The sequence below is a fragment of the Fringilla coelebs genome, assembly GCF_963513975.1.
Source record: "Fringilla coelebs genome assembly, chromosome: 3".
Lineage (NCBI taxonomy): Eukaryota > Metazoa > Chordata > Aves > Passeriformes > Fringillidae > Fringilla > Fringilla coelebs.
The window spans coordinates 85,387,749-85,400,951 of record NC_140030.1 but is presented as its reverse complement, the minus strand read 5'-3'; the positions used below and the strand labels follow the sequence as shown (position 1 = coordinate 85,400,951).

Genomic DNA, 13,203 nt, shown 5'->3' with positions numbered 1-13,203 from the left:
CTTCAAGGTCTCTGAAAATGTATTTCTCTCCTATGATCTGAATGGGAGTTATTTGAGCCAACAATTGCAAAGTGATGACGATTTACAAGTTGGTTGCTAAGTGGCAAGTGAAGTGCCTCCACCATACATAATTTAATTCTTCATCTCCACAATTTAATCCACAATTCTTTCATTACTAAATCAAGGATTTAAAATGAGGACAGAGGGTCCTGAAATTCTGTGGCTCCATCTTCTAGGACAGAACAAATCATTACCATCCCAGAAATGCCATCAAGCTAGAGCAGGAGCAGATATTCAGCTTTCATTTAGCAAAGGGAACCTCCATTTTCAGGCAAAACATGCAGAATTTTATGTTAGCATTAATGACAAGCAATATGTTTTGAAATAGAAGTATAAATATAAGTATACACATATAGTAATAACCTATTTGAGGAATTTCCCTTCCTAAAACAAAACTATAAATGTTGCCTTTTTACTACTTAGGAAGTTTGCAATATATGCACTCAAAAATCACTCCCAGCAGAGATCCCTCATTCTGGGTATTTCTGTCAAAGCATCCTCCTTTTACCTGGAATCTTGTCCTTTCTGCAGCATAGACTTGGTAGTGAAGCATGGCTTGCAAGACTTTTTTGTGACCATCTGGTACCAAGCAGACAGCCCCTAGGATCTCCAGCACAGCAATCTTGGTCTTAATGTTCTCAGTCCGTAAGCTCTGGGATATGATGTTGATACTTTCGGGATGGGCCAGGACATGAGCCCGTCCTTGGGAGTTGTTCATCAGTGCCTTGATACACCCTATAACGGATGTGTGGATGCGACTCTCCGAGGTCTCATAGTCCATGCTCTTCAGGAAGTTCAGCAAACAGCTCAGGCCATCCAGCTCAATAAACCTGGTCACAAACCTGAAAAGAGAAACACAAAAACAAAAAAAAAAAACCAAGTAAAACAAGGAAGGCAGACCAAAGGCACTGTATCCAAAAGACAGCATATTATTCAACCCCAGATCCTTAAAAGCTGGCTAGTTTTCAGCCTAAATTCACAGAACAATTCCCAGGTGTTTAAGAAAAACAAAGCAAACAAACCAAGAGAGAAAGCATTCCAGCTAATAATGGTGTGTTACATAGTTTCAGGGTAATTATATGCTATCATCTTACACTTCTGTTGGGTCTCTGTGTTCTTTGTTGCAGTTACCACCAAACACTGCTGTGGTTCACCTCAACAGCTGCTGCATTTTCAAGGCTGAAGGGATTCTTTTGAATTGTTCCATCTTACATACGTGCTAATACACCCAACATACAGACTTGTCACCACATTTTAGTTATGAGTTCAGATTACCTTGAAAACCATTTTTGGGCTTAGCTCTAACTTTCAGCCAATACTGCTTATAGGTTCCACCTCCAGGATTTGGGCACACTGACAAAGGGGAACTCATTCCCACTCTGTCCATCAGCCATACTGCCTTCACACTCCAATCCCATGACATATGTGTAGGAACATGCTATATTTAAAAGGGGCATGTTCTGTAAGTGGCAATGCTCCCCTGCTTTTGTTGAAAACCAGGGTTAAAAAATCCAGATGGGTCAATTTAGACCATGCAAACAGCCCTCCAGACAAACCAACTGGAAAAGGATGGAATTAGATAAATTAGTTCAAACCAATCATTCTAGCAATGTTTTGTTTGAAGTTCCCAGGTTAAAAATGGGGATTCAAAGACATGGAAAGGGCTGCAAATAATCTCCCTAGATCCCACTGTTTGCTTCCTCTAACATGTTGCTCAGATAGGTACAGTTTTTGGAATGTCTGAATGAAAAACCACATGCATCACACTTGAATTTTTAGTCTATAAAAATGTACACCAGCAATGATTTGTCCATGGCCACATTCTGAACGCCATAATATAGAAAGACACTTCAAGCAACTGAAAAGGTTTCTAACAGTTGCCAAAAAAACAGTTCTAACAGTTGTATAAAAAATTAAAAGTACCAAAATTCTGTGTCACTGCACTTTTACCCAGTCCCTCTTCTTCCCTAATGTACAATCTTTCTTTTTCTGTCCATGAGATGCTGTTACTTATAATCAGTAATAATGGAAGCACCATGCTGAAAGACCAAATTTCACTGGTCTCTGTTCATGTTCCAGTGCCAGCACGAGAAACCCAAGCCATACTTGTATTTCTCTGGGTAACATGGATTTGACATATGTATGGTCTTTTGATGGTTACACTCCACGCCACAAAGGAATTTTCAGAGTTTACCTGAAAGTTACACTGAATATGCTGATAGATTTGCCAACTTTCAGTTTATGTGAGCCAGCAATTTTACCAAAAATATGGTAAAGCCTGGCGCATTCAACAAAGTTTTGGTCTGATGTCTGGGTTTTGGTCAAAACTGAATTTCAAAGCGACTGTCACCAAAAATGAAAACATGGTTTAACTGAACCCTGCTAAGACAATCTGCCAAGTTTGCAAGGTCTGATTGCACATTCTGTGGGTGCATCATTTTGTCTACCCTAACAAATCGTAGGAGCAAAAGACCCTCTCTCTCCAGGCTTGAGAGCAGCATGGACATTGTGCAGCAGGAAGTCAGCCAAAGCAGTTTGTTATTCAAACTGATTACAGAGAGATTCAGATTTAGTTAAGTTTCTGCAATGCATTTAGCTGCTAGCTTGACAAAGAAGACTGAAACAAGTGCATTCATAGCTAGAAGAGTTGCTGCAAAGGGTTTATTTGGAGGAAAAAAAAATAAGCACAAACTCAGCATGTTACTAAACAACGATGCAAATGAATTCTGATCAATGTCCTGGGCCTATAAAGAGTGGAGTTACTGTTGTCTCTACTACAGAGGGGCTTTAAATTGTCCTCCTTACCTACAAAAGTCCCATTCTATACTTTATCTGTTCCCTCTGTCTTTTGGGGGTTGGGGGAAAGGCACAATTATTCTTCCCTGTTCTTTTAACTTCCAGGGCTGAGGGAAGACTTAAGATGAATATGTTTCTGAAGTTACAGAGCAATACTGATGGAAACATCCTAAGAAGCAGCAGAGCAAAGGGTCCCCTAAATGCACTTTGGGATAGAACACACAATCTTATGACAAGACAAGCAAGGCACTACAATTTTCATGTATTTTCGCCTGACCACGCGAAAAAAAATGGTAAATGCACAAAAGTCACATTGTCCCAATAAAGTACAAACTCTCACTAAATTCACTGGCAGTGCAATTTTTCTAGGACTGTTAGGATGAGGTCATTGCAAAAAGAAGGCCTGTGCTGGAAAGCGGTGTGTGTGACAAAACTTGATTAATGACATAATTTAAAACAATGTTGGGACTTTCCTGTACTATTCCTAGCCCAGAGAGCAAACAGTGAGTCGTGTTACTCAATAGCAAGAAAGTACCCTTCTATTTCAGCTGCAGTCAGAAGCAGGAATCAAATTATGATTTTCATCTTCCTTTTTTCAAACACTTAGCTCCTTATTCTCCAGAAAAGGCAGAAAACATGCTGGGGGAGGTAAAGAAATGGCACAAGCAGCTGCTGGCCCAACAGATACTCTCAGTATCAGGATTTGTTTGGTGTGGGGAGGTGTGTGAGCAAATGTCTGTAGAAGGTAGAAAAAGAAGTGGGAGTTTAGCCCGCGAGGCACAATCCTCACACTGTTTGTGTTTGTGCATCTGTCTGCCTCTGTGCAGGTATCTGTGTGTATGGGCAACAGCAAAGCCAACTGATACAAGTCAAGAACCTTCTTGCACACAGAACACAGCACATGTGTCACTAACTCCTGTCCTACCCAGCCTCTGTGCTGCAAAGTAAGGTCTTGTTCTAGACTGGGAGGTGTAAAGTTAAACATATTTGCCAACGCATTCTGGCTAACACATTCAGATACTGAAATGTAAATAAAGCAGAGTGTGTTTTAATAGGTGCTAAACAAGCAAATTAAAGCCTAACCTCACCTCAGACTCTCACTTGACCAGTTTAGCACACTTTAAAAGGCAGGGCACCTCTTTGCCTTTCAAGTTTTAGAGAGTGCTGATCAGAATGAGTTAGCTAGCTCTAATAATAAACCTCTCATCCAAATACAGATGTTGTGGCCAAAGAGGAACTGACCCACTGATGGATTCCAAGTGTTGGGGGTACAGCTTCCCTGTAAGACTTGATCCAGCTGAGGAAAGACAAAAAGATCATATGCTGTGGGTATGCAGAGAGCAGGATGTTCCCACCCTGTTAACAGGCAAGGCTACACTTCCCTGCAGCATTAGTTTTTGAACCAGGTGGCACACATAATTCTGATAACTACTGAACTGCTGAAAAATTCAGCATCATGGATTTTGCTTCCTAGTTGCATATAGGATCCTCTTCATTATGCACCTGGATGCAATACTGATAAATCCAACAAAAAATAGGAGGCGGTAAATCTGAATAAAACAAAAGGAGAAATGCAGACAGTAAAAGGAATGAGTGATGAATCAGACTAAAGAAGGTATTTTTCAAGGGCTCCAAAAAGCAATTTTTTTCTGAGTTCCTCTTAAGTTTTTGCTTTTGCTGCGCTTCTGAACCTCCATTTTGGGTCTCTAAAATGCCAAATGAAAAGCTCTTCTCCGACTGCTTCTGCCTAACAGAGCTATAAACAATTGTGATGACAAACTGAGTTTTTACAAACCTGAGAGAAAATGTGTTTCTTTACAAGATGCAGATGTAGCATTTGTGTTCTCTGTGGCTGTGATCGTTCCCCTGCACTAAGACATAACCTGGCTTTATTATTTTTGGGCAGCTCCTAGATACCAAACAAGGTGCGCTTGCTCAAAGGGGACCCCAAACTGCCCCAGGGATACTCCTATCCCATTTTGTACAAAGAGGATAAGAACTTGAGTTTGGATAAGTCTGCTTTACTTTTTACTGTTAGAACTGGTGGGTTGGAATACAGACAGCTTAGTAATTACTCTGCATTATCTACTAGAAGAGACACAGTTTACAGTAAGATAAAACAGAGAGCCAAATGCATGTATTTTTCTTCTTTTGATCCCTCTGGATCAGAGAATTCAAGCAGAGGAGCCTGTTGGTAAGCTGTCAGAGCCCGTGTGTAACCTGCTATCACAAAGGGATTCCAGACAGTTCATCCCGTGTGAATTTAGGCTTCTATTTTCTTCAGAGGCCTGATGAATAGAAGTGGCAAAGAAAACAGGATTTGATATCTAAATTAAACTAGAAAGACTAGTATTTTGAAGGCTGAGGTATCATACTGCTTATGAGAGGGATTTGATGGAGCTGAGGGCCTCTCTACTGCAACCTTTCCATCAAGAAGAAGTTGGCTTGTTGATCAGGCACTGGCACGCAGCCCATTTGGCAGCTAACGAATTGAGTCTCTGGAAATTAGTTGAGACACAGGACTTAACTCAAAATTTGGCTTGGCTTAACTGTTTTTTGTTTTTTCTTTTTTAAAGCCCCACAACCATCGCCAGCAATTTAGAAGACTTTACAGGGCAGCCTATAGATGCCTCTACTGACGCTTGTGCTTGTCAGGGTTATTACAAACAGATGAAGCAACAGGCTGTTGTCAAGGGGATCCAGCAGATGCAATACAGGTTGGAGGAGAAAAATCTTGCAAGCCTTTGAGCAAAAGAATTTGCTCAAACGCTCACTGCTCCTTCTTCTTCTCTCTTGCTTTGTCCTCAACAAGGAGTTTGGGCTGTCTATTAAAAATGACACAGCAGAACCAATAGTGGCCACCAAAACATTTCAGCTAGACAAAGCAAAGAGGCCTTGCTGCTGTGGCTGCATACAATGAAAGCTGTCACCTTCACAGAGCAATCATCAAACCAGCTCCACATTAATGTAACAGTTTTGCTATATCAAGTCTCAACTGCACAGGACTTGGGTTTAAAAGTCTGGAGAGAGTTGGGAGTTTGACAGTTGCCTCAGCTTCCATTTTAACATAGAGTCCAGCTGCATTTTACTGTGCTTTCTACTTTAGGACACTGATAGCATCAAACAGTCACTCTTGACTATAGGCTACAACTTCTCTGCTTCCACGTTAAAAGCATTCACTCTACCCATGTGTAAAATTACCAAAGCCTGATAAATCTTTATGCTTGAAGAACACCAGAATATGATTTTGTGCTCTCTTAAAGCCCATCAAAACAGAAAATAAACAGGAGGCAAAAAACAGAGAATGTGCATGCAGTGAATTTTTTAAAGATTATGAAAGGAAGAAACACAATTAGAACTTAACTCTGCAAGAAGTCCCAAAAAAATCTTCAAGTCAAAGTAAATGCAATGAAAATTCTTTGAGACTATTTTCTGGAATTTTTTTATTTATTTATTTTCTTTGCTTGGTTAGGATCCCCTTCCTGAAAGAGAACTGTATTTGGTTAGGCATTACTGAAGCTCTTTGAAACTATGACTTCAGCATGGTGTGGGCACAAAAGTATTTGGCCAATATAAAAATCATTCAGAATTATTTTGATTGAGTGTTTCCTGAAATCATATCAACTCAAGTTATTGTTTCTCCACACTGCTCTTCCAAGTGTTAAATTGAAAAGGTTTCTATGCTAGTTAGTTTGCTGTTGTTCAGAGCTTTGTTCCCAGAAAAAGATGACCTTACCTTCAAAGACAGTAAACAATAAAGTCTCTTTACATTTTTCTGTGCCACAGTTACAGCACAGAGTGGGAAGAATGCCAGACCAGGTGATGTCAGATGGATTAGCTGCTTTGTACTAAACAGTTCACATTACTAAAGATAAGGGGAAGCTTAAATTCAAAGTTCAGAGTAGAGGCTGAGACTTTGTCCAAAGTGAATCAGATTACTGAGATGTGCAGGGGGCTGTGAAGACTAAAAATCTGATCTTCATAGTCATTACCAGTGTTTGCAAATATCTGCCACAGATTTTTCACAGTAAACTTTGTCTTTTATTTTCCTGAAACTACATGTTTCAGCATTAGTGTGAAATTAGTTAGCCTGCCAACTAAGCAGGCTCAGGCCAGGGACTGTAGGGCTCTCTCAGGATTGTCTGAAATCTCAGAGAGGCTTGTGTGAGGTGGGACAATGAGGTTTCTGTCCTTGGCACTGCTGGTGGCGTCACATCTGACCGTTGGGAGGCAGGGAATCGTGATGAAAGGCAAACAACATTACCTCATGGGCTGCGTCCGCAGGGCTGTCTTCAAGTCTTCAACTATTTTATTTTTCATTTCTGTTTCTTCTTCATCGAAAGCATACAGAGTCTGCATCTGTTCACAAAAGAAGGTGGCAATTAGGAAAGCCTGAGCCACGTGGAAGCTAAGAGACAGGCCAGGAATTATGGAAAACAACTAACCCATCAACACGTGCAGAGGTGCCCGCTGACCTCTCACTAGGAAAGCAGTGCCTCAGCTACAAAACTGAATCCAGATGAGGCTGCTCATGTGGACTGGCAGCAGCATATCACTTTGCCACACTGGCTAAACTAGGGGTCTCAGATTACCCCCCAAAAATCGCAGTTGCCAGTATGCCCGCAGAAAACTGTACCTAATTTGGAACAGCAATCCGCTGTGGTGATCTATGGACGTGTGAGGCAAAGTTTGCAGGGAGAGGCAATATCTTTTATTAGAGTGACACGACTGGAGGGATTTGGGGTGGAGGGGGAAAAAACCCAAAGCAGACTTATGTGTCAGGTTTCAAAGCATAAAATCTTCTTCAAGTTACTAGAAAGCCTGCAAGTACCCTGAATTACATTTTCTGTGTGTACACGTTTGACTTTTCTTCCCCATGCAAAGCATATCACCTGTTTTAGGATGCTGGTGTTCCCTATACACTTTGCCCTTATTAATTAGGAACATTTGCTGGGAAAAGCTGGAGCACCAGAAAAATCTCTGTCCCCTTTTTTTAACAAATAAACTGAAACACACGAAGCCTAGATCTCCCCCCCACATGCAGCTTGCAAACACTAGAGCTTGCAGTCAACTGGAACTGAAGTTGCTGTGGAAGACTGTAAATTAAGGAGAGAGACAGTGAGTAGAATACACACAAAAAATTATGGTGCTCAAAGTCAGATAAAGCCCTTAAAAAAGTGGTATATCAGTGGAAAATTAAGGTTCCAGATCTACACTCAGCACCACTGCAACCCTGTCATGTGAAGCAAGACTCTGCAGTGCCCTTTGCATATATCACTCAGGCTCACAAGTCCCATGTGTGTCTTTTGAAAAAGTCAGGACTTAATGCTGGAAATTCTTAGCCTATAGCTATGTCTTCTTAGTCGCTCAAGCTGTAAAATGAGAGGATAAATGATTCTGTTTTTGGCAGGCCTTCTTGTGGATATCACTCAGTGGTATCTGGAAAGCAGCTCTGAACCCCTTCTCAAATGAATAACCCAATTAAACTAGTATCATCTATCTGATATTGTACCTCTCTGTGGTGGAATCTGAGAAGCTACAATTATGGCTCACCACAGCAAAATATTTCAGTCTTTGTTTCACTGTTTAGCAAGCATCAAAGAAAACCTTTGTCTCACCGGAACCTCCTTTAACCTTCTCCATCCCAACACCTCACTTCCCCTGGAAGGGCTCCCACTGCTCCCACTGCTTTTGCAAGTCATGTGATGCCAGCACGTGTTGGACCCTGAGGGTGGTCACTTGGCTGCACGCCGCCGCTGTCTTATGCTGAACAGCTGGCATGGGGAGATGTGTTTAACTCTAGGGGTCCTCTCTCTGATCCACGCTGAAGTCAAATTCACTCAGTCACAGAGCAAGCTATTTCCTGCCCTAATGGAATGACAGAGCGCTACTGATGGAAAATGAGCTGATGATGTTTTATCTTCTGCCAGCATCCCCCGACAGCCAGAAACATAAATTGAAATTCTTAAGCCAAGCCATATATGATCCCCCTCTTCAAAAAATAAACAGAAACCCTGAACAGGCATTATGGATGGCAAAGTCCTCGGGTGTGATTTGGGGCTTGGTTTGTGTTTTCTTGGGTGACAGCCCATCTGGTCATCTTTCCTTTGGCCCGTAAATGCTCCTTTGAAAAGTTCCCGTTCCTCCAATGGCTTAATTTCTCCTCTGAGCAATTTTGGGGGAAAGCAAATGGATGGTAGGAGGGTGCTCAACAGTACTTCGTTCAGAGTGAAAAAGGCCCATTTCCAAATGAAACAAATACAAATAATCCTGCCTTTACAACAGAGGGTGATTATGGAAAACCCCTTTTCTAAAGCTGCAGGCAGCCAAGAGCCCTTCATTTCTCACTCTTGTGAACGGCCAGGAATTCAAATCCTCATGCCCTCGCTAAAAAGACTGGGTTTGCATTGTGAAATGGCTTTCTCAGCAAGAGTTATAAAAAACATAACTGTCCCTGGGAGACAGAGGGGAGGAAACTGTCATTATTTGAGTCTGGATTTCATTCACGTGGCTGACTGATGAATTGCTTTCCTGAAGAACAAACTGCACTCGAGGACTAACGTCTGCTGGGCTCAGGAGGCAGATAGCTACCATCAGTTAACCAAAATACTAGGAAGGGGAAGCAAAATAGTGCCAGGTCCTTTTCTGGTGCCTAAAAGACAGCGTATAAATAGGGCCCTTTTTATAAGCATATTTATTATATTTGAAGTTTTCCAGATCAAGTGTATCACCTTGGAAAGTACAGCATCTATTTACTTGATTTGCCAGTTAAAAAATTCAAGAATTTGCGAAAGCAATAATTTGTGTGGAATTTCATACGTAAAACTTCAGTTAGCATATGAAATGAAATATTTTAGTTTTTTTTAAAAGCACAGATTTTTTTCCCATACCTTATCCTAATGGCTAATCATTCCCCAAAACAACTGGGAAGGAAAATACAAAGACAATGATGACAGCATGTGGGGAAAAGAGAGAGGAAAAGAAAGAAAAGGCACACACCAGCATCAACAATACACCGTGTTACAGACCTAATTTTACTTCATAGCCTCACACATGTGAAATGAAAAAGGTAAGAAACAAAAGGAATGAAGAGCGAAAAAGCAACCTGGATGTTCTGACTTCTCATTGTAGTTAGTTGAAATTCAAGGTGCACCACATCTCTAACTACATTAAGGCTGAACTAATAGAATAAATTATTATTAGAACAAATTTATTTGAAAAAAAATAAAAAATAAACTATGAATAGATGTAATTTAAAAAAACCTGAACTTTAATGCAGGTAAGCTTAAAGTAACATATATGTCATCTAACTTAGAGGAGTAAGTTATCATCCACCTGCTAAATTCTGCTGAAAGATATATTTTTTTAACCTCCTGTGAAGCTGCTCTGCCTTAAACAAATGTTTTCTGAGTCAAGGAAAAGGTCCTGGTTACAGCTGTATTTATTAATCTTGACCCATCTCACAATCTTGACCAATCTTGACCTCTCCAGAAAAGCTGAATTTTCAACTACTGCTCACCTGAAAGTCTCTCTGCAAAAATGCATCCACAGCCAAAAACCATAAAAGCAACACAGTGCTGTCAGAATTTTTCCTCCCCAAGTAAAGTGCAAGCTTTATTTCTGTTTATTTGTGCTGCCAAGTAGTGCCATAGGACAAGGAGGGCAGAAGGAGCACAGGGACATTTCTTTACATGTTATAATAACAGGGCAGCTGCTCTATTTTTAAGAAAAGAAACTTCTGTGTTTCGATGAATCAGCAGATGACAATGACACTGATAATGGAAACAGTCTTCTATTGTGGGCATGCACCCTGTCCCCATCCCCAGTGTCATTTATAGCACTTAGAGATCAGAGGACTAGACAAATTTGGAGGCTTTGCTTTCTAAATTAAACATGATTAGCAGCTGTCCCTTTGTCTTAATGACTGGTCCAGAAGACAGTGTACCAATGTTCTACTGCCTTCCAGTCAGACTACCTGGAGTATGGGACAGTGCCTCCACATGCTGTGAATTGCACACTAGTAAAGAGACCCAGTTTTAGACATTTGCTCTTGGGAGAATTTGGTTTGAAATCTGTAAAAATCTGAGAAGTCATAGCAACAGAAACAATTGCGGGAAGAGAACCGCGCATAAAATGCACGTTTTTTTGGAGTGGATCAGGAATCTGTGACCTAAAGTGCTTCCTAACATAGTGGTCTAAGGTTACAAGTAGGGAACGTCAAACATGTCAGGAATCACCACATTGCTCTCAAACACAATCTGTGAAGGGCAGATACAGCAGGGCTTCTGAGAAAGTGATCCTTGAGCACAGGAGCCCTGGCCCGCTGAAACCCACAGAAAGATACCTGATGATCCAGCACAAAAAAGGTGCCATTTCCACTCATTCAGCGAGTAGGAGGAACATCCTTGCCAAGCTAATATATATTAAAAAAGGACTTCATCATTAAACAAAAGGACACAGAAAAGGATGGGAAAGACAAATATGAAACGATTCTTATGTGACAAATCCACAGGAGATGCAAGGTCAAAATTTCATTAAAAGCAGGATTTAAGGCATTTTAAACTAACACTTCTGTGGTTACTACTACCACTTCAACTCCAATACTTCTTGCAATATTTCCAATTGAAACATTGCAATACCTGATAGTGCCCAAGAGACACAAATTGAAATACACTAGATATTGTCAGAAAGCAACATGAAACACATTTTTGTTTCACAGCTTCAAAGTCAACTTCACTTGGAAGCAGTTAAAAAAAAATTAAAAAACCCACCACTAAATTTAGAACTGAAATTATATGGGACCCAAAAATAGCTGTTTGAAAGTTAGGAATCTCAGAGGTCTAAATAATAATGAACAGAACATGTCTTTTAAAGTGTGTTGGAGCTGGTTCTTAGCTGGATTACTCCAGTTTTCCGCTGATACAATTTCAGCAAAATCGAGTCAACTTGGTTTCACCTGCTGAAAAATGAAGGAACCAAATTGTAAATCAGACACAGGGGTTTTAACCCCAGTGTGTCTTCTCAACACCTTGAGCATTAGAGTGAATCACGAGTCCTGAAGCCAAATAAAAGGTTATCAATCATTCAGGCATTGGCATCCAGGCATGCAAACAACATTACCAGGGCTGGTGTTTATTGGTGCTCTTAAAACACATTTAAAATTAGAAACATAGGCCAAAATATAGTCTCATTCCATGGAGCTGTTCCAGATTTGCAACAGTGGTGTATACATATTCACTCCAAGTTTACATCAAGATCATTTAAAGACTAACCCAAAAGTCACTGAAATCAATGGAAAAACTTCAGTAGATTCAAGAGGCCTTGGATCAAATCCTACCAGAAGTATTTGGCTCAGTAACACTGCAAGGTTTCATACTAATTTTTTTTTCCCCTTAATGGCCTTAGTAGAGTAAATTTGTTCAGTCAGGAAATCAAAGCAGAGTGTCTTGCCAGTCACTAAAGCTCAATGTCTTTTCTAAAAATAAGTTGATATTCTTTCTATTCCTTTACTCTGCCCCATGAAAATATGGCATGAAGGAAGGTGATAGTTTTGTTTATTCATGACTCTCAGTAGAAAGCAGCTTTTCTTTTATCCTCTTAAGTGAGTTATTATAGCTTGCAAATCTTAGGTTTTTTTACTCGGCACAACATATTTTACCATGACAAATACATCATTACTGCCACATTTAGTATCCATTAAGACATTAGTTTTATGAAATGATTTCATAGCTCATAACCACAATACAAAAGGTGCAGAGAAGCCTTCAGGAATCTAAAATAAAAGCATAAGTAAACAAGCAAGGGGTACTACCTAAGGTGCTAGGAACAGAGTTCTATCATTTTTGCACAACCATCAACTAAAGCTGAGCAGACACTGCACATGAGTAATTGGAGGAAAAATTTGACTACAAATTCAGTAAAATAACCAAATTTCAGAATGTAAAATCTACCAAATTAAAGGAGATCAGTGAACACTACATGCAGATGCTCTGATTCCGCTGGTGCCTAGCTTTACTGGATGTTTCAGAGGAAGAGACACACTACACAACTACTGAACAGAGACAATTAAAAAAGATTTTCCTCAAATACCTTCTTGGCTTGTATCTTATGTCTAAGGTCTTATGTCTAAGGCCTTATGCTCTTTTATTTATCTGTTCTTATATTACTGGATATTATCTTATATAAACAACTACCTTTTCTTTATTTCTTCTACTAAACTAAGAACCCAAGTGTTATTTTGTAGATTGGATACAAATCAACTTGAAACCATACAACAAAATAAAACTTCACCTAGTTTTTAAACAGTTGCTTTTTGCTGATTCATCAAATACTCTCTCTAATTTTCAT

The 13,203-nt window shown here is 40.1% G+C and overlaps 1 protein-coding gene across 2 annotated transcripts in view; it reads right to left on the bottom strand.

Annotated features, from left to right (window-relative positions):
* Positions 1-13,203, bottom strand: part of DAAM2 (dishevelled associated activator of morphogenesis 2) — a gene marked incomplete at its 5' end in the record, with an annotated part of 187,843 nt that overhangs the window by 57,873 nt on the left and 116,767 nt on the right. For both annotated transcript variants that reach the window (XM_084203000.1, XM_084203001.1), the window contains 2 exons: positions 569-902; positions 7,121-7,215. In XM_084203000.1, the coding sequence (XP_084059126.1) occupies positions 569-902; positions 7,121-7,215 (429 nt within the window). The remainder of the gene's footprint in view (positions 1-568; positions 903-7,120; positions 7,216-13,203) is intronic.